The 22334-nt window shown below is 42.5% G+C and overlaps 1 protein-coding gene across 2 annotated transcripts in view; it reads right to left on the reverse strand.

Moving 5' to 3' along the window:
• LOC135255273 (low-density lipoprotein receptor-related protein 4-like) overlaps positions 1–22334 on the reverse strand; it is an 88913-nt gene that overhangs the window by 19371 nt on the left and 47208 nt on the right. For both annotated transcript variants that reach the window (XR_010330138.1, XM_064336223.1), the window contains exons 3-14: positions 17028–17144; positions 13748–13861; positions 12057–12173; positions 8955–9083; positions 6064–6183; positions 5805–5930; positions 5448–5573; positions 5021–5155; positions 4215–4340; positions 3386–3616; positions 2150–2306; positions 1588–1805 (exon numbers count right to left, since the gene is read on the reverse strand). Coding sequence is in view for 1 of the 2 variants with exons in the window: in XM_064336223.1 (XP_064192293.1) it covers positions 1588–1805; positions 2150–2306; positions 3386–3616; positions 4215–4340; positions 5021–5155; positions 5448–5573; positions 5805–5930; positions 6064–6183; positions 8955–9083; positions 12057–12173; positions 13748–13861; positions 17028–17144 (1716 nt within the window). In the remaining variant the exon portion in view is untranslated. The remainder of the gene's footprint in view (positions 1–1587; positions 1806–2149; positions 2307–3385; positions 3617–4214; positions 4341–5020; positions 5156–5447; positions 5574–5804; positions 5931–6063; positions 6184–8954; positions 9084–12056; positions 12174–13747; positions 13862–17027; positions 17145–22334) is intronic.

Consider the following 22334-nt stretch of genomic DNA (forward strand, 5'->3'; position numbering starts at 1 on the left):
TGGTTATACTGTACTTATTATAAATGGTTACCTCAGGACCAGCTGACTGAGGACTGTTTTTGGCCATGTCACTGGAAAGCAGTTTGCCAGAGAATTTGTCAACAACTCCTTTTTTTCCCCAGATGAATGCTAAATTTTAAGCAAGTTTATAGGCAATAATATATAATGTAAATGAGCCCATACCCCAACGTCCATATCGTGCAACTGGCTGCAATACAAAAGTCAGTTATTTTTAACTTTTTCTCCCTGCTATTATTTGAGCACACGCGAGGAATGCTAGCACCCTCTCTCCCCCTTGGCCCCTGTGAAAGCTGGAATGACAGCTGCAGCATGGAGGGATTTTTCCTATGGAGGCTTCTGTCCACATATCACAGCCTGTGGCCCCACACACGAGTCCTTTCCTTGGGAGTCCCTGTATCCACCCCCCACCCCCACCCCCAAGGGGACAAAAAAAACAAAAAACATACGCAGGTGCACAGGTGTGAGCCAAGATCAGTATGAAAACACCACCAACAACCCAAACCACATCAAACACAGAAGTGCTGGCGGCTGTCCAGCTTCTGTCACGGGTAGGGGCCCAGAGCACACGTCTCATTTGTTCGGCCTGTTGTTTGAGCAAACAGTAGGGTTGAGTGGGAACTGCTCTTCGGAGCAGCACCTCATTACAGACTCTTATTCTTACAATACACATCATTAAAGGCTTTTCTCTGAGCTGCTAGTCCTAACCCACACTACCACAAACGTGCTGAAGTCCCTTGCTAACCCATATTTCATCACAACGTTGCTGCAGCATTCTGCACCTTTTTGGGTGAGCCCATTCAGAGATCTGGGTAGCTTCATTCATATTCACAAGTCTCCCTATTTGTGACAGCTCCTACCAACTGACTGCAAAACAGCACGATACCAATCTTAGCCATGGCTCAGGAGAGCTTCAGGACAGCCCAGCATTGCTAAAGGACACAAAGCTACCCACCATTTCTCCGCTTCTTTCTCCCCAATTAATTTATGTGGGCCCCGCAGGAATTCACTCTGCTGAACAAGGCCCTGATCTGGTAGCCCAAGGATGGTTTACTCTCCCCGTAAACAACTCGAGGAGGGTTTTCATGCCAGAGCGGCTTCTGTGTTTAGCCAGCCAAAAAGCAAGTCAGTTTTATTTGGTATGAACAAAGTACATTGCAGACTCTGAAGGAAAGCTGCCTTGGCCTGCTTTTCTGACCATGATTTTACTAGTCAGTTTACAAGGGGCTGCCCATTTCGCATTTATTGAGGGTATGGCGTTGATCTCTGCCTTCTGTTCCTTAGACAAGTTATATGTCACTCTGACTCAACAGCAATGCACGCCAATGATCACTCTGAAGTACAGTATAAAGCTTGAAGTCGGGCCAATTTTTTGTCTTAAGGAAATTAAATTTCCTCTAAACTTTAATGTAGGGGGCTGTAAATCTAATCCAAAGTATTATATCACAAATTGAGAGGTCTATGGCAAAACCTGAGTTATTCAAATTCACTTAGAAACAGGACCTGTTTGGTTTGACTCTGCAGGTTTGCCTCAAGTTCTGTTTTCAGTTTGTCAGAAGCGGGCCCCACCTTGGCTTATGACCGCTTTCCTATTCTGGCCGTCCAGGTCTGCCCGTTCGATCACATGGTGCTTGGCGTCCACCCAGTATATCCGGTGGCCGGCGTAGTCAATGGTGAGCCCGTTAGGCCAGAAGAGGTTGGTGTCAGCGATGATGCGTCGGTTGGACCCGTCCATGTTGGCGTACTCGATGCGTGGGGTGGTGCCCCAATCCGTCCAATAGATCTTCCTGAAGACAGTATAAACAAGCTTGCATAACACTGAAAATGTAATGCACTTATCTTGATGACATAATGCTGACAGCCTCTGAGCCGCCCATATTTGTTAATTTTGCATTTTGTATTTATATAAATTTAAAACATGGTGAACAGTTTAAAAGTGGATTATATAAATAAGCAAAGCTGATCTATAAGCAATGAATAAATCCAAATCCAAAGTCTGATAAGTCTGATAAGACAAAAAGTCTGAACATGCATTTTTAATGTGCAGTTCTTTGTCAAATGAAAGCAATCAGAAATTCAGAATTTTCAGAGATTTTGTCCTATGGACATAGACAGATCGACAGACTCGTACCCCTCGATGGGGTGCAGGGCGATGGCGCGGGGCTTCTCCATGCTCTGCCAGAGCAGCACCTTCCTGTGTGTGCCATCCAGGTTGGCCACCTCGATGCGGGACGTCCCAGAGTCTGTCCAGTACAGCTTGTCGTGGATCCAGTCAATAGCTAATCCACCTGAAGTGGATTAACCCTGAGGTCAAACACTGCAGACTGATACTTCAACTTCAGCACTAAAGACACTTTCATTCCCATAGTTTACGATAGTGGGCAAACCTGGTCCTAGAGTGCTATGGGTGTTTCAGGATTTTGCACTACTTGGACCTTCACACAACAATGATTTGATTTAATGATGAGGTTTAATGAAGGTAGGAGACTATGTGCTGGGCACTACAAGCAGTCAGATAACCCTCTGCTGTCTTAGTGATCTGGCAAGCAGTGCCTCAAAGTAAGCCACTGCTTGTAGCATAGACATGTCACCACCTTACATGGTGACAGTCATAGACAGAAATATTGCACAAAATTTTTTCTCCTGCAAAACCTGCCTTATACTTGTCTTGACCAGCTGACTTAAGGTCATGATTAATTTAAGGAAAGATCTGAGAGATTATCATTTTGTATACCATTTTATAATAATATAGTATAGACATTTTTTTAAATTATCTACACTACTACAGGTACAGCATGTGATTCATCTCTCACATGTTTGTTGGAAAACAGCTAAGTTTTAAGTGCAATATTTAATGCTATTCATCTCAGAAAAATGTTCACATTGGACCATTTTTGATTTGGCTTTGGAATTACAACTTCCACAAATGTAACATTTCAGCATCTCACATAGACAGTCCTGCTGGCAAGTAAAAACATTGAGCCATCTGCTACTAAGCAAATACAAACCATTCGCAAATCATTTTTAATGCTTTATGCTAGAACCCTTTAAAATGCATAGTAGTTGATAGTAGTTAATAATAAATTAGTTAATAATAAAGGGGTCAATATTGAATATGATCTTGCTCATCTTTGTACGTGGAAGAGGGAATCCTGAACAGGGGCTGCCAAATGTGCCAGGTAACACCACAGCATTCATGAACCATTTTTCCAATTCACAATTTTTCATTTTCACGTTACGGAACTCCCCCCCAAAAAACATACAACAAACACACAACATACATTGCTGTAACAAAACCACCAAGCCTCAGCATTGTTGCCACATCGCAGCAACACTGCGTGAACACTGTACACTGGGTTGGCAGTACCTGGGCTCTCCAAGCCGGTTGACACCACCTCCTCTACGTTGCTGCCATTGAGGTTGGCCTTCATGATGCGGTCCAGAGTGACGTCGGACCAGAACACCAGCTCCTTGCTGTGGTGGAAGTCCAGCGCAATGGCGTTCTCCAGATTGTTGAGCAGAAGAGTGTACTCGGAGCGGTGCGGCAGAACCTGGCGAATGTCGATCCGGTTGGCGAAAAGCAGGACGGGCTCTGGACCTGTTCCCAGAGAAAAAGAGGTGAGAAAGTAAGAGAGAGAGAGACCGTTTAACAAACCCTGAGGGACTTTTCCAGTTCCAAAGCAAAGTTGGATCCAATTTATGAGTATTATACGAATATGAATTCAGAGCTCAAAAACAAATGCAAAGCATTAGTACCATTTGAAAAACTGGTTTCAGACAAATTTCAGTAGGGTATTTTTTGGCCATTAATTAATTTAGTAAATGCTCTAATCAGGACAGGAACAATAAGGACACTATGAACAAAACAGAAAGCAACACAATGAGTAATTGTAATGTACAGTGGCAACAATTAAACACATAAGCAAATTATTTATTGCTGGAAAACCATTTCTTACTGCAGTTATGTGTCAATTTATATGAGCAGAACAAGAATGTGGCCTTTTTTCACTGCAACCTCTAACAGCTCCAAGCTGGATTGGCCTTTGAACAACGCTTGAACTTTAACCCAGACACCTCCAGACACACTCTACCTACTGAGAACAAAAATGTTACCATGTCAGAGTGTAAAAAACTATTTAAACTATACAATAGCCGGGTGTAATTTATGGAATGTGTGAACACCGATTGTGACGCACCTAATGCCTTGCAGCTGCGCTTGTCGGGCCTCAGCTCATATCCCTGCACACACCAGCACTGAAACTCCCCCTCCGTATTGGTGCAGCCCTGGCTGCAGTAGCCTTCCTCTGCACACTCGTCCACATCTAGGTCGGTCCATGTGGTGTAGGGGAGAAACAGAGGGGTGATCAGGAGATCCAATTTTCATTTACAGGACTGACAGACGGATTAATCACCCTAATATGAGGACGCCCATTTACGGTTTTCATATGTCAATTCCACATTTAAAATAAATAAATAAATGGAAATCAGTTTGTAATTCAATCCCATAGCTGCAGTATACATTCACAAATAAGAGCTAATTTCTTTAAGTAATTTTAAGAACATTCCTTAGCCAAATAGCTGCATTAATACATCCACTGCAGCTCAACACTGATCAGACCATGACAGTGAATAAATAAATTTAACTCCCTGAATTTCAGGATCATCGCCCCCTTCTATCTAAAACTAGAAATGGTTATATAGGCAGAAGCTAATAAAAAATGTGTGCCCTGCAGGATATAATACAAGAGAAAGTTTCAAAATGAGCTCTTCTTTTCCGCTGGCAATAATGAGAAGCTATGAGCTCCAATTTATTATTCTAGTGACACCAAGCACCGTGAACGTAGCTCGGCTAATATTTCGTGGAACTAAACAGATTGTTGCATTACTTTCGCAAGTAACCTGAAATACTCCCAGCATTGAAAGTTTGTGTAATTAATCTAATAGTATAATTCGCTTTTAAATTGTGCAGAAAGTTGTGTAACTGGCAGGCCCACTCTCTTACCATGACAGGATTTCCCATCATCCATCAGTCGGTAGCCGGTGTGGCAGGTGCACTGCACTAGGCCCTGGGCCATGTGACACTTGTGACTGCAGCCGCCGTTGTTCACGTTACAGCTCCCCTCACTCAGCCTGGGCCCTAAGAGCCCACAAGACAGGTAAGAACACGAACCGCACAGGCAGACACAGCAGCATTCCCTCACACAAACATGTGCACACACACATACCTACACACAACCCTGCGCACACAGGCACCCGTAAGGAAACGCAGGCTAGAATTAGCGTACACGCCCAGACAACCACACACACACACACACACAGAGGAACACAATCCTGGAGTTCTGAAGCACCACAACGGACAGGATTTTGCTCCAGCAAAGCCCTTAATCACCCGTTCTGCTACGGACCGACGAGAGGTTCGAGACACTCACGGCATTCTTGGTGCGGCCGCTCGTCCGTGCCGTCCCCACAGTCGTTGGCCCCATTGCACACCTTCCTGTGGCCGATGCAGCGGCCGTTCCCGCACAGGAACTGGTCAGGGGCGCAGGGCGATGTGTCTGAGACCAGAGAATGCAGGCGTGTTAGGGTGTCACAAAGTCCGTCTTAAACGGAACAACAGTATTACATTAACCATTTTAAAGCCCCCACATGAATGCAGGCAAAGAATGGTCAAAGCCACTGACTGTGGCTGAAATGCTCTAGGTCCTCCACAGTTTAACTCTCTGGCATTACACAACAGGGGACGCTGAACGGGTGAAGGATGGAGTAAGCATGGAGACTGGCGTTACCCGTCTTCTCGCAGCTATCCTCGTCGCTGCCGTCCGAGCAGTCGTCCTCGCCATCACATCGCCATGACAACCGTACGCAGCGGCCGGATGCGCAGCGAAACTGATCAGTGGTGCACATGGATGTGGCTGGAAGAGATAGAACAGTGTGAGAGGCCGTGCACACACAGACACATGGACACACGGACAGACAGACAGACACACACACACACACACAAACCCACACATACGTACACAATCAAACATAGGTGACTGTACTTACTGCAGTTCTTCTCATCGGATTGGTCGTCACAGTCATACTCGCCGTCACACCTCCAGCCAGCATTGATGCACATGCCGCTGCTGCACATGAACTCCACTGAACGACAGGGCTGGTGGGAGGCTGGGGGGAGGGGGGAGGGGTACAATAACAAGTCAATAAATATATTCAAGACATGATACTAACTATTATATCTGGTGGACATTTAATTTTACGAGTGCAATAATAATAATTTCCTGGATACTATATATTAAACCCTTGAATGGTCATGCAATTAGATGCCGTCGCCTGACAATAACATTGTCATTAATTATTGTTTTTATTGGTCAATGATTCAAGGTGCAGCACTATAACCTGTATACTGCTGAAAAGCTTAGACTCTTTCACACTATGATGCAAAAAAAAAAAAAACATCTCAATTGGTAAAACTACTAGAGATAACAAAAGAAATAACAAGGCAGCCCCCCTTCCACAAGAGGGCTGAAATTGACACCCCAGGATGACGATTACGATATTTTATAATCCAAAAAATGTCTGCAACAAGACAAACGGCTGCTAATCCTTCTCTACTGGGATTTAAGTGAACAAATTACCCCGAGTCAAAACAAATGAATCTTTGTACTCTTTCTACATAGGCTAGGAAAAGTTAATGCGTTGTTTTCCATTGAGCTGTATGCGTTTTCAGAAGCACCTGAAAACAATCATTTCTATAAATACCCACGTACTTTATTCAAATGCATCATAAAAATATATGCTGATGTAGGTTTAAATGAAGCTGAAGGAACTGTGTACGCATGCATGTTTGCACGCGCACACACACACCTGCAAATCCTAATGGCTCAACAAGTGTGGAGAAGCCAAGAGAATGCAAAAAGAAAGCAAAACCCCCTTCTGTAAAACTATCTGATGTAAAACGTATCAAAATAGCAGGTGGTTTTCACCAGGGAGAATAAAGTCATTAAAAATGCTCAGTTTTCCCCTGTAGGAATGTACTTATCAGCTAATACTGTACACCGTCTATCACATCCACAAAACTCATTTATGGACAAAAAAGCCAAGGAAGATTAAGATATTTCATCTTGTATAAGCCGGAGCCAAGTACAGATCTTTGTATTAAACAAAGCTGCCTTGATGCTGTCTTCATCGCAGTGGGAAGGCTGAGGAATTCCTCCTGAAGATGAGTCGTCAGCACAGGAATGTCTGTTTGCCACATTGTTCAAGGTGTTTTCTTTTACTTTGAAGCTTGCTCAAATTTCTAAAAAAATGTTAAACATCTTACTGCAATTGTTATTAAAAATGTGGTGTGAAGAGGAAATGTGAAAAGGAAATGTACAATTATTCATTATATTACCAAAGAATTAATCCCCTTTACCACCCAGAAAGTTTTTTTTGTAAACATTCAACAATATAACAAGACCAAGTCATAACCTAGTATGTGGCTGGACCGGCCGACCAATGGTGTAACTTCAGAACTCGGCCGAGTTTTGCGGCATTGCACATAAAATGCAGTCCTCCAAAAATCTGGGATGAAAATACAGCTTCAAAAATTCAACTAATCATATTAAATACATGACAATCTGCAGGAGCAGCTGAGAGCAAATTTCAAGACTGCGTGTTCTAGCCAGATGAACCGCAAGGACACTCCGCATGGCACAGAGAGCTGGCCAGGGACATATCGTAACTCCTGTCTCACACAGTCAGGCTTCAGAGAGCTAGCTCTTGATTTCAGTAAACAAAACAATAAAAATGACGAACGACCAACTAGAACTGCAAGCCCCTACTCCATTGGTTAAAAACATAACTTTTGTTTGCGGTTCATCGGAGAGGCAGAACCGCTCCTCAATCTGAGTATACGCGCATCTCTTAGCTCAGAGTTATGAGGGAATTGCTCCATAAATACAAGCGCAGAGGAATTTGGGGGTGTTTGTGGAAAAGACACTTTCATGAAAACCCTAATGCAAGCCCGGAGTGGCGCTGACTGGGTTTGTACAGGTGTTAATAATTATCTAACTCACAGAGGTCTGTATCTTTACAACTGTGTACTCAGGCAGGGCCAAAATACTAAATAAAAAGCTTGCCCTGGCACAGAGTCTCCGTCATCGTTTACTTAAGGCTGCAGCTCGCCCTGTGATCGTTTTTTAAATGGAACAACCTTAGAAGTGTGTCATAATATGTGGGCTAACTGACATGGCAAAGGGATTCAGCTGCAAGGTGTTTGTGTAATATCAGAATGACAGAAGGCCTAGAGTATTTGACTCAACACCATAATGTTTAACACTCTGTTAATGTGCTTCCTGTTGAGACGCACAGGGCCGCACTGTAATCCCATTATCGGGCGCAGCTGGGACCTCGGCGTGGGCCAGGACTCAACATGAGAGCAAAGCAGGTGCAGATGTGTGTGGGGTGCGGTGGCCCAAGGACCCGTTTGCAGCAGACAATGTGCAATACTTATGAGCGTGAGCACCATCCAGCTGTCCCACTCCAGACCTCAAGACTGCTCCCACACTCATGCCATAAGAAATATACTGGCATTCAGGGGTTCACTTAAAAGTTCTTTGTAAACAGACTAATTATCGTTTTCTTTGAAGGCATGATGTAATGCTCACAATTATACACATGCACATACACGACCGTGAATTTTGAACCTTAGCACAGGTATCGCGTTAAACATTCCAAGAATATTTTTCGGGTGTTTTTGCTGTGACACAAAAAAAACTGAAGACTGAAAATGTCCAGATATTCGATATCAGATATTTACTGAAATATAAAATGGGAATGAAGGCTCGGTGCTCTAGTCATCCCCCTGTAATTTCAACATGTTGGTGCAGTGATGCAGAAAGTGTGAAGGAATGCAGTTCACGTGTTAATGCAAGCTTTCTGGAGGTGGCCCTTACTGCAGTCAGACTCATCGGACCAGTCCCCGCAGTCATCGTCCCCATCGCAGTGGTAGATGTCCAGAATGCAGCGGCCGTAAGCACACTGGAACTCCTCCACGCTGCAAGTGGCCATCATCATGTCCGAGGCTGCATGGGGGACAGATTTACCACAAAACATGTAGAAATCGGAAATATAGCACAAATAGAAGCTATATAATAAAGACAGAATAAATAAACGCTACGAGCTGGATTGTTTTTTTTCTGTTGGATAATGAATAACGATAAATGAAAGCAGATGGTGCGTATGTCCCTCCCAGACTTATTTACAATTTAGAATTCTGAGAGTTCAAAGCCGCCTTTGAAACAGAATATTGTAAAGAGCAGATTGAGTCTGTTGGCCTTTAATACTGGTTTTTACCCATCCTGCACTTACACATTGAGATATACAGCAGTCTCCAAATTTCTGCTCAAGTTTATATGCTATATTTATGGCCCAATGGATTTACTCACAAATGTAAAAACTGCTTGTTGTGGCAGGCATTTTTGCACCTCTTTTGATAATTTAATAACCACTTCATATACCATCTGCGCTTTTACCAAGACGACAACATACATACTGTAGAATACTATTTTGAGTTGCAATTCAGATCAGACATGCTTTACTTTTTGGTCAGTACTTTTGGTTGACACTGATTTTAAAAGCAAGTATAGTACCACATGACAATGACTGCAAATAAAAGAGAACCATCTCTGGGACCAATCAGCTTTAAAAAAAGAATATTTATCTTCCTCATCCCCACAACTGTCATTTGAGTTTGCAGAGCAAAAACATGTGTGGATATACTGCCTTTGAGGTTCTATCTGCCTATGATGACATTAAACAATGGCAATTCAACAGGAATGCTGTCTACCAACATTACACAATGAAGAGCAGAAAGCAGATATGCTGGAAGTCCACCCTGCCTATGACAAAACGTAACAATGCAGTGAGGGGACAGAAACATGTGACTCTTGAATCGTCCTCAGGTTTGTTTGACTCAAATACAGTATACGGTAAATATAAACGATAGGCTAACAACATGGGCTGGGGTAAACATTTAAATGTGCAGCAACTATATTTATACATTCAATACCAGCGTGGCTTGTGATCAAGACTGGCAAAACAAAGAATCCTGCTGGTAACCTATCCAACCATTACCATGACTCACCTGGGCCTTCAATGCCTGCAAACACTATTATTAAAGCTCAGCTTAGTATGTGATAAGATAAACTACGCAATCACACAACATCTACAGACCTGTCTCTGATGATGATGTGGTGCAAATATTCCATTAACCCTCACCCACCCTTCACTGCCAAGCACTGGTTACCTTTCAGTTTTTCCCCTCACTGGAGAGAAAGGCTTCATTGAAGCTTCAGGTTAGGGAAAAGACGGGAGGCTGTTCCCCACAGTAAGAAGCAACAAGCTTTCAATCCCCAAGCTCCCTGCCAACCCTGGCAATTTGCAGCCAGGACTATTATCAGCACAGATGAAAGCCGTGCCCTTAGCTAGTCGACAGCACAGAACTGCGCTTTGAAGTCCTCCTGAGAGGCCCTATCTGAAGAGGAAGAACCGCCAGCCATCATGTTCAATATTCTCTTCACGTAGGTCAGCCCACAGCCTCACTGAGCCCCCATCTAATTTAGACCTCACATTTATATCTAAGAGCAGGACATCCCTTCTCCTGTATACCCCTGGGGTTTTATGGGTTTGAGAACAGGTGTAGGCAACACTAGACTGAGGAACCTTTTGTAGAATCACACATCCTTTATCAAAAGGTTTATAATGCAATGACTAATTTAGCAAAACTGTTTATTGGGAAGGGATCCTATGGTATCCAGGTAACCAAGTAAGGCACAGCATATCTTCATGTTTATGTGATTATTGGTACACCATCTCACAAAATCCAAGCTCACAACTATGTTGCTTATCGCTTCACTGCATTGCTATATCTATCAATCATGTTCACAAATCATATCCTTGAAAAATATAAAACTTTCATTAAGGACATAAAAAAATAAGAAATTATTAGAATAATTTATGCTGAACATATCTAAACCTTTCAAACAAGTGTATGATGCAAGGAAAAGGTGAAAAGCCAAGGCATGCTCTGGCTGCAAGCAGAAGATGGGCTTTTGGACCAAAATTGGTTTTCTGACAAGCCTATATCTCAGTTGTCGTTCAGTTGACAGTTTCTTCAATTCAATTTGGAAAAGATTACATTCTGATGTATCCTGGAAGGAAAAGTCAATAAGATCTTCAGGTGTAAGTATTATCTGTCCAGAACTTGACTGTAATGAGAGGTCATAGAAATTGGAAAGCTGGGTGGGATTGTTTACTGGAGTAATCATTCACAACATTTTAATAGAAACACAACAAAACTTTCTGTAAAATTACCACTTTCACTCCTGAGTAAGTAAAGGATAGAACGAGGGGCTAAATAAACTGTAAATGTACCAGAGCACAGTAAATAATATGACCAACGTCTCTGGCCAGGCTATTTTAAGAACATCACAGTAATCAGATTTTTGGGCTTGGGCCATCTAACAGTAAAGTAACTGCTTTTAAACAGTCAAGTCTAAAACCCATGCAATACCCAAAAAGCGAATGGCCTCGCAATTTATCAGCCTCATTACAATTTTGGCATTCTTCATGATAGATGCATTACCGAGGGACTTCCTCTAAAATTTGGCATGGTAAATGTACCTCCTGCTCCAGTGCAGTGGCTTTCATGAGCCAGAAATATCTATGGACTGACTACAGTCCTATACCGACTAGTTCCTTATTAAGCTTAGGCTGCACAGCTGCCATGTTAGCCAGTTTGATAGAGGGCTTTGCTGTTAGCACAGGCATGCTGGGCATTCTGAGGGTAGTTTCAAATGATTCTTTTTATTGCCCTTACTTCAGGATGTTATCGCATGGAGCATTTAAATGTCAAGCACAGCTCTCAGCCTGTGATTTACTGTAACCCCACCCCAGTCCCTCCCTGTGTGAGGAGAGGCGTGGTCTGAGGGTCGAGCTGCAGGCACAGATGTGCCGTGCCCCGCCGGGCTGTGTGCTTTGGCGGAGTCGTGACTCACGGCAGTTCTCCTCATCGGAGCCGTCCTTGCAGTCTGTGTCGCCATCGCAGTACCAGTGCTCCGCAATGCAGCTCCCGTCCGTACAGCGGAACTCTTTGTCTGAGCACTTCCTCATGTCTGGAAAAATAGGGTGGAGGGGTGATATGGGACAGTATCTTGTTGTCTCTGTAGCTGCCTACTACAAAGGTCTGAGATTAGCCCACTCTTTGAACAGGTTTGAGCTGATTTTGAAGTACACTGTCACCATTTCCCCCATTTTCCCAGTGCAGTACATTTTGATAGTATACACCATTCAAAATGTACGTAGGCGTCTTTTACTCAGGATGTGGGCAGGGCTGGATTACACACAATGTTTACCCATCTAGTCAAAGGGTTTTCTCATGCAAGTGGGTCTTACAGATTTACTGACAAAGGGAGGAAAAACAGATTTAATGGGATCATCAGTTTGTTTGTTTCCTTACTCACCAAATTTGATTATGGTTTTTACAGCAAAAAATGGGTTCAAAGCCAGAATTAAATAAACATTCAAACTATTTGCTTATCTGCTTTAAAACGAGCTCTCTCGTGTAAGGATTTGAGGAAAGCAATTGATTGGAGTGCTCCCCCTCGCTACATTTCAAGCATAGTAAAACACCCCTGGACTTCCTGTAAGGCAGCCAAATAAAAAAATAGCCCATTAACAAATGCAAGTGAGAGCATGGAGCCTTGGGAATAGTACTGAAATGCCCGTAATGACCTCTGAGGACATTTTGGATAAATATGAAAGTAAAAACAGGACTTAAGAAGAGGGTTGATGAACCGCCCTGAGGATTTTTACAGTCAAGCCCAAATCCCCCAGTGCTAATGGATACCCCTGAAACATTCACCCACCTGCTCTGTCTATACACAGGGAAGGCCTGGAGAGCTGACGTGGTCATTGAAGTTTTACATAAAAGGCCCTAAGGCTTGTGGGGGAAAGTGATCATAGTAGACATCACCACAGCCTGCTGTGTGCTCTCACCTGAGAGGCTGAGATGACACAGCAATGACCAAACTCTCTAATGGTGAACGGGGAGTGGATACGATCTCTGATGGGAATTAGTGTGTCAGAGGGAGGGAGCAGAGTCAAAGACAGATTAGTGTACCAGCTCTGTTTGACACAGGAAGTAATTAGTCAACATGATCTTCCCTGAAGACCTTAGGTTGTGTGCAAGGACAAAAAGAAAGGTGTCCTTTCAGTTTTCAGACAACCGACTGACTTAATAGCTGTGTCCACAAATTAGGTCCTAGGGTTTCACAGATCACAACCAGAGAAGGGGGAAAAATCAAGCCAGCCTCTGAAAATATGGAGAGAGAGAGAACCAAAAACAGATGTCCCTCTTAGAGGGACAATCTCCTAGTGTTCGGATGACCTCCACAGGGGAAAGAGGGCATTTAACCCATTAACCTCACTTCAGCTTGGACAGCGGCATCAGCTTTAGAAACCCTGCTGGGGTTTTTAATTTCCAGGAAGCCTATGGGAACACTTAGCTCCATTTCCGCAGGGGGAAAATGAGCCCACGTTTACTGCAAGCTCAGGCGTGCGGACTGGCCACAGATGTTTTGGTGCTCCATGGAGACGGCGTGTTTTGGTGTTGTGGCAGAGGCGGGGGCAGGGTGGGGGAGAGGGGCGGGTACCCTTGGCGGCGACTCGCCAGGCTCGCAGGACTCACCACACTGCTCGTCGCTGTTGTCCCCGCAGTCGTTGTCCCCATCACAGTGCCACATACTGCGGATACAGTAGCCATTCTGGCAGTGGAACTCATCCTCCTCGCATTCTCTGGGAGCTGGAGCAGAAGAAGGGGGAAACGAAGGGGGGGACAAATCAAAACGCAACATCGGCACACACATCAACACTGCCGGGGAGCTTATTTACAGCTGCAGTGGGCTTTTCCTGATATCTCAGATTGCGGAAGGAGGTACAGAGTGCCATAAATAAGCCTTTGGTGAGAGAGGTCTGACACATCAAGAGGTGGATGGTAGGCCTTCACTCATAAAATGTCATTCTTAAAATTGAAGGGACATCTAATTCCACTGGATGACTCTGGAATTGTAATGACATGTCTGAGATTTGTTCAGAAAACATTTTCTGGTGTCCAGTGCCCAATCCCAACCTTCTATTACAATGGAATATCTGATAATGTGCCATTCTTGTCTTGACAAATACACTTTGAAAAGTATATTCAACCCAGTTAAAGACTGTAAAAGACCTCTAATCAAGCTAGCCAACTAACCACCTAATAGTTTAATGACTTTAATGTTACTCACGATACCAAACCCGCTAGGCCTAATTTAAGGAAATGTTGAAAACAGAATCCAAGCTGACTCAAAACAATCACATTTACCGTAATATACGACAAAGCACAGCTTAACCAGAGTGTTAATGATTGACAGAGCCAAACTATTTTTAGGCCACAAGGAGGATGTGTTTTATTCAGAAAGAATGTCCCATCAGTTAATATCCAGATATTCAGTCAGTATTCAGAGGGTGTGTCAGATTAGGCCTGAAACATACCCTACGCAAGTACGCAAGTACGCAAACTACGCCAGGCCGATGCACTGCATACGCAAGGCCTAGCTGTACATACTCAAGGTGCGTTCTTATGTCCCTGTTGAGGTAATAAAGGAGGCAATGCAGGACAGTTATGAAAAGACAGTAGAAAGTAATGTGTGACACCGCCGCTCACGCTTGTGTTACATTAAGATTTTCAGGTGACATTTTAGAATGCAGCAATAAATGAATATTATGTCACATTATTGCTTGAGAAAGGGAAGATAATAGTAAAAGAATAATAAAATGATTTGTTACCAAACCAAGTAGTGTACACAGAAGATGCTGAGAGCAGAATTATAAAGACTACACTGCAAGATGCAAACCTCTCATCAGCAGCAAAAATTGAAAGGCCAGATTAGAATTTGCCAAAAATACAGAGATGAGCCTGAAGAGTTCTGGAAGAAAGTTTGATGGACAGATGAGACCAAAATAAAGTTTTACCCAAGCGATGGAAAGCCAAAAGTGTGGAGAAAGAAAGGAACAGACCATGATCCAAAGCATACCGCATCATCTGTGAAATATGGAGGAGGTAATGTCACAGCTCGACCATGTACAGCTGCTTCTGAAACAGGCTCACTCGGCTATATTGATGATGTAATGGAGGATGACAGCAGTAGGATGAATTTTGAACTGTACAGCGGATTTTGTCGGGCTATGAACAGAGAAATGCCACCAATCTCATCAGCCAGCACTTCAACCTACAGCAAGATAATGATCCCAGACACACTGCCTATACATCCAAAGCATTGAAAAGTGGGGGAAAAGGTTTGGACTGGCCAAGTCAGTCGCCTGATCCAAAGGAGCATGTATTTCACGCATGCATTTTGCTTTGATTTACTTGAAAGTTTATCCGTTAACTTAATTTAGTTAACTTAATCTGAAAAACAGCTGTCCCTGTAAATGTTAAAACATATAGGCATGCAAATACCATGAAATAAAAGCTGATTGTCTGTACTTGTCTCATATTCATATTTTGATCTCAAATCCAAATGCCTTAAAGGGGTAATTTGGTTGAGACTTTGTGCAAATATACACAGTTGGCGTACTTCAGCAGAAAAAGTAGTTTTCGATGAAACCTTGTAGAACTTAAACTCTGTGGATGTTCGTAACTGTGACATTATTTTTCAAAAGTTGATGTGATTTTAGAATGTACATTTTTGGTGCTTTGAGGCCACAAAAGCTACAGACCCATTGAAGTCCGTTGTATTAGTGCAAGCTGCAGCGGACAAATAAAAAACTCAAACCTCATCTAAGCGAAACTGTCTGGATGTATTGATAGTACTCTGGATAACTGGAAACATACCTTAATTTCATTATTGGGTGAAACGCCCCTTTAAATATATAGCAAAACTAACTAATTTCACTCTACCATTACCATACTTATAGTGCCCTTCAAAAGTATTGTAATGCTGGGTATGTACTGTATCCTGACTATTGAGGATAAATCTGCACAATGTTCTATGCATCTTTCCTGCATGTTAATTTAGAAGTTGAATGTGGATCAGGGTCGGTGTCCCAATTAAATTGCCAAGACACCTGCAACAAATGCACGGCTGCTGAGGTTGTGCAGTGCTTGCAGGTGGCTCTGGGCTAACCAGCATTGTACTGCAGAAAAGCCAAGACATTCGGCACGTTACTCTGAAAGATTGGGGATTCTGGGAAAGAGGGCAGCTTAAGAAAAAAGAAATCTGCTTTGAAACGTTGTGAGTAAACAAGGTCTGCGGCAAAGGGAGAATGCGGAGATTAAAACCAGAGGCGCAGGAACCTCCTTGATGAGTAGGAGACCCAATTTTATGTGAGGCCACATGACTTTGCTGAAAAGCCAGGGGGACTGTCAAGGGATTAGGCAAACCTATACACCTCCTAGTTATTAGGGAAAGCTCTTCACCAGCTGGGCCCTATTTTAGTAACAAACACTTGTTACGAATACCTCCAGGCTTGGAAGAAGATGTATAAACAAAGCACTGAAAAGCCAGCCTCCTCAATTCAAGTCAGATTCTGGCACAACTCTGGCTACAGTCACTTAGATAAATGCTACATAAAAACTTTATACAAAACATGTAGGTACCAAATGGCAACTTTTAAAGGACACATGAAACTCCCTGTAGGTTAAATGAGCTGAGGGGTTAGAAGTCCCTTGATTATTGATTGCTCTCATTTCTTATTAAGGTGATGACAGAATAACTAAAATGTCACTGTAAAATGCAAGGCTTCAAGGCTTTAAACAGTAAAGTGGTTGGAGAAATGGTGAGTGTGGGTGTTGACTTACATGTGCATCTCAAACACTCCAAAAACTTGATTTGGAATAGCAGAAGTGTCACCATAATGTGTGGTGACAAGAACAGGCCATATGTTCGTTTTTAAGACGGGCGCAGAAGTACGCAAATAACAACACTTACGACAATCCTGCTCGTCGGAGTCGTCCTCACAGTCGTTGTCCCCATCGCACACCCAGGACCGGCGGATGCACTTGCCATTGTCACAGTGGAAGTCCAGCGGGGAGCAGGTGGGCAACACTGCGGGGGTTCAGCCACAGACAGTTCAGTTAACGGAAAGGCCTTGCTAAAATATGCACGCGTGATTAAAAATGCATATGAACTCCAGTCACGGAAAGGGCAAGGACTTGAGTTGACACTGAAGCCATGACCTCGGGTTCTTTTGATGCATTTACGATGCCTGCCTGGATGAACAATGCCTTACGGGGATAGTTCAGGAGTTTTTAAAGGCATTTCAGATTTAACGTATGTTAGCAACGGACAATTTTTGTGCGCTAAGAATATATTTGATACTTCCAGAGGTTTATGACAACCTACCAGCGTTACAATGGCTTTTATAACAGCTTGTACAGCAACCTTATGCCTCTAGAGGTGATGTGTATATTACTCGACTTCAAAAAAAAACAAAAAAAAAAAAACATTTAATCTCCAGTTGGAGCCATTTCCTATGACCTATGCAGTTTGCACGCCAGGGACCACTGCGGGCAAGGAAGGAAAGTGACACAGCTTCCTGCATCAACAGCTCTACGTGTGAGAGAAGGACCTCAAAGCAGCAACAAATCAACAGGACTGAAAACGGTTTCCACTTGTGTAATTCAAAATTGGGTGGGGGGAAAAAAACTGACAAAAATATCTTCAGGTCACTTTCAACAACTACCTTTGAACAACTAGATCTATTGTGGCTAGTTGCCCTCAAACTGGATGTCAGCACACCAGTACACTTCCCCTCTTCAACGACTCAGCTGCTATCGGTCAGGTCTGAATAAACACCATCCAGCAACATAGCTAATGTACAGCCACTTCTGAACTGATAAGACAAGTGGCATCAAAATAACAAGGTGTTTTTATGATTATAATTGTGCATGAATGAAATGACCAATGTTCTAATATATATAGCCTCTGGAAATATAACATTGCTGTACAAGCTGCTTTGGTATTACTGTACCTGAAGAGTATTTTCTTGCTTTAAACTACAAACCTGCCGATGCCCCTATACGAGCCATTGTAAAGCCGGTAGGTTGTTAGAAACTTCTGTAAATATCTAAAATATCATTGCACACAAAACCTGCCTGGGCCATTTGAAACCATACACTAAAACCAAAATAATATCAAAGACTCCAGAAAGTGAACAACCCCATTACTGGATTCACTCACAGTACAGGGAAAATGGCACCTGCAAAATAAATTACCATGGATCATTGATTACAAGGCAGCACCAGCAGACCCAGTCTGGGAAAAGGACACACAAGAGGGAGGGCTGGATGGACAGCATGGTGGAGACATGAAACTGCCTAGGGTACAGGACAGTGACAACAACCATTCACTCTTAGGCCACAAATAGCCTAAATAGCCTAGGGTTAAAACACAGGAATACACACAGGGGCCAGGATTGGCATCGGGAGACATGGATGGAGATTTAATGCAAATGCTGAGCCGTTTCCATGGAAATCTTGATAGTAGCCTAAGGGAGGGGGGCATCTTTGGGGGCTTCCATTTGAAGGCCATTAGGTGACAGGTAAAAGGAGAGGTCTAGCAAATACTTTACACAGGCTACCGCAGATGTCGTCATTTACCTGAAAAGGAATTAGCCTTTTGTCAGAGGTCCCCTCTAATAACAAAATCCGAACTGTTCCTCAACCGTTCGACCATGCACAGGGTGATGGCCACTCCAGCCCTGTTCCTGGATTTCAATGTACGCCCTGCCCTGCCTCTGTACAGCCATTACAAACCAAGTTAATTGCGTAGGAATTATAAATACCATGCTAATTTAATCTCCGCCTCTGCTCTTTACCCATTATGAAAAAGGCTAAACCTTTGTGTAGAATGGCAGCATAAATGAAATTAAGAGTATTCATATATTGAATTAAGAGATTGTATGTTTGTGGATGCCTCCTTCCCCCTATGTGGTTCGAAAGCTTAGGTCAATGTGAAATATTGGCCACTAGTAGTAAAAACTCAATAAAGAAAAAGGAAGCCAACTATTCATTTCAACACGGTGGTAGCATTTTGCAATGACAACATAACAATGCCCAAGTGAATGAATAAATCATTGGTGTGGAGTTGAACCACAGGTGAAGGCACTACTGACCCAAATTTCTCTTCATGCATACTTCATGAATCACAACAAGCTGGGGTCTCTTTTGGAACCATCCAAATTCATAGCCAAGGGTTGGGCACAGTAGCAGGCCACAGCAAAATGGAAGTATAACATCAAAAACAGAAAAAGAAAAAAATAAATGAAAAGGAAAATACTTAGGCCATTCAGGAGTTTATGTTATTCAAATAAATAAATAAGGCATAATTAGAGTCATTGAAAAGAACTACAGAGTAAGACGAGACAAAGAGATAATTCATAATTTTAGGAGATAATTCAATATCAAGTTCACCCTGTTATTTGATGAATTTATGCTGTACATCACACAAAGACTGAAATAGAGAAATCCTTTTTTTCTTCTTAAATAATGATACAGAAATAACTTCACTAAAGCATTTATTTCTTCCCTCACTGATATTCGGAAGTGAATGGAAATGAAATGGTCTTAAGTAGGTCAGCAAGATTTTATGTACTAACAAGTTGCTTTAGTATCACAAGCACATATGAATGCCCAAATCAGGGGAGAAACAAAAAGATCTTGGAAACATATGCTTGTATCATTTCACGTTTCTTATCTTTACATCACAGTCTCATGTGACTGTATCTTCCATGTGTCACAGGAAGGAATGCCAAAATGCTAGATTTCTCAGTCCACTTCTCTGTATATTCCCAGCTTTCCTTATGTAACTATGCTCGAGACCACATGCATTTGGAATCTTTATAACGGAAATTCCCCTGAATTCCTCTCAATACCTGATCATCAGGGGTGAAAGTAAGTCAGTTTGTTCAGGTTCACCTTACCACTGCAAAATATCTCACAGGTAAGCTGCACAGGAAGGGTACATGACACAATGAGTAATGTCTGTCTGGGTTCTTTAATTAAGAGTTAAATCATTAACCATATTAACTAGGAGGTAAAATGTCGTTTTTCAAATGCAATCCATGTGTGAATTCAATTACTAACTAATGATATACTGAGCATAAAAGTCAGACTAAAATAGCGCAATAAGGAATGCAAACAAATTAAATGCCTGAGTCCATCATGCATGGGTACTGTAGACCCTGAGGTGAAAGTCTGGTTCCTGCAAATTAAGTTTCACCTAGAAATAAAATAGGAAAGGAATGTCTTGAAGAAAACCAACCACCTTTGTATGCCCCACTGAACTACACTAACAACAGAATGATTACATTTCACCACAATACCCTTGTCATGTTTAAAATGTTGTGTTGCAAATTGATTGGCCACCATCTTCAACGCTCATTCCTCTTCAGAAAAAAGATAAACATATTTCAGAGAGCTTTACATGCATGGACCTTGTGTAAAATAAAGTTGATGGAGTCCTACATAGTCACACAGCTGACTGGCATCAATATGACTGCAGAGATATGTATTGTCAATAAAAGGAATTTAATATCACACTTTCACACATTCTTGTCTTTATACGTCCCTTAAGCTACCATGATCTGCTTCGTGGAGATGTATCATTAACATGTTTAAGATCTGTAGAGGACCCCTGTGCAGGAGCCTCTGTACTAAGGAACACTACAGGGACTGATATATCTGGCTTAAACTGCTTATCATGAAAAGCGCGGGGGAGGCTGCAAAACAGATGTACACTCTTGAGAATTGCCGAACAGCCCAGAAGAGACCTATAATGCTGTGAACAGGAACGGCACTCCTTAACAATGCATCCAATAAACTGCATTTAAATCCTGGTCCTCCAGCAACTACAATCTCCAGTGTCTTCAATGTGCTGCTTGCTCATAAAACTGCCCAAGGAAGGAATAAAACAACCACATATTTCAGTGCAGAAATGGATACTTGCAGATGCTGTGCAGCACGGTCATTTTCTTTTGTTTTCTGAGGGTACTGAAGCCGAACAGCCATTGAGAACCTCACATAAACTACCAATCTGCCGTCAGCCGTCAGCCTCTATACGATTATTTATATTCCAAGGCCACCGTTTCACCGGCTGAGATTTTCAGGTCAGATCAATTTCAGAAGCTGCACGTTTTTCACCAATATTTTGACTGCACAACAAATAAGCATATTAACAATCTTATGCCATTTGGGGGGAGCTACATATTCTCTTTTATTAGGATTATTTACATATCCAGATGCTTACAGTGCATTACTTGTCTTGTTTTGGTACTGTGAATTTCATATCAGCAGGGAGCACACAACTGCTCTCACGGCTGTGACTGTTTTGTTTTCATTACACTGGCAAGGGAAACTTTATCTGATTTCTGGCACAGCAGTATTTTCACACATATTTTTGCACATATATTATAGCAGGGCCACCAAAGAAAATAAGCGCATTCACAATGGCTTCCAAAGTAACAGATGATATTCAGGCCCACAAAGACCAAGAGTTGTAAGACAGAAGGCTCATAAAAATCAGGCACAAAATGAGGCACAGACAATTAAAGCAAACAGTTAAAGAAATTTCACCACAGCACTATTGCACACTTTCAGTTTAACACACCAAATCAGTTTAAATGGGATTAAACAATGTCATAGTAGTTGCCTCAGTCCTATACACTTCCTATATGTTTCCTATGTGCGTATTAGTTTGTGAACAGTCCACAAACAGTGTTTGATGGTGCACAGACACTCATGTGGCTTTACAAAAACATGAAGTTCCTGTGATGAAAATATCTGCACTTTCTGAAAGTAAAAAAGAAGCTCGATTCAATGTCACTCAAAGTCACTTTGAACTCATCTTCCACCTGCAGCACTGGGCACTTTCCTTTCTCTTCAAATTCACTCAAACACCAGGATGCCAGAAGTCTAAACCCCATATTTCACACATACAAGGTCATGGAAAAAAAAATTATCAGCACAAAAAACTACCATAGGAAAAAAGGGCTCTGTGATCCATCTTCAGAGAAACTAGACTTTCACAAGGTATTTTAAGTCACTATGTTTGGTAAGAGAAAGCTATATTCAGGGAGTGTAGCATGGATACATTAGAGAGAGAGAGCAGTCCCTGGACTGAACTCTACATCAAAAAGAACCACAATGGCCACTGGTCTCATGTACACTTTAGCAAAGTTGCTACAAAACTTGGGTCTTGAATGCAGCCCCTCCTGCAATTATCAGCAACATGTGCATT

Source organism: Anguilla rostrata, chromosome 5 (genome assembly GCF_018555375.3).
Source record: "Anguilla rostrata isolate EN2019 chromosome 5, ASM1855537v3, whole genome shotgun sequence".
Lineage (NCBI taxonomy): Eukaryota > Metazoa > Chordata > Actinopteri > Anguilliformes > Anguillidae > Anguilla > Anguilla rostrata.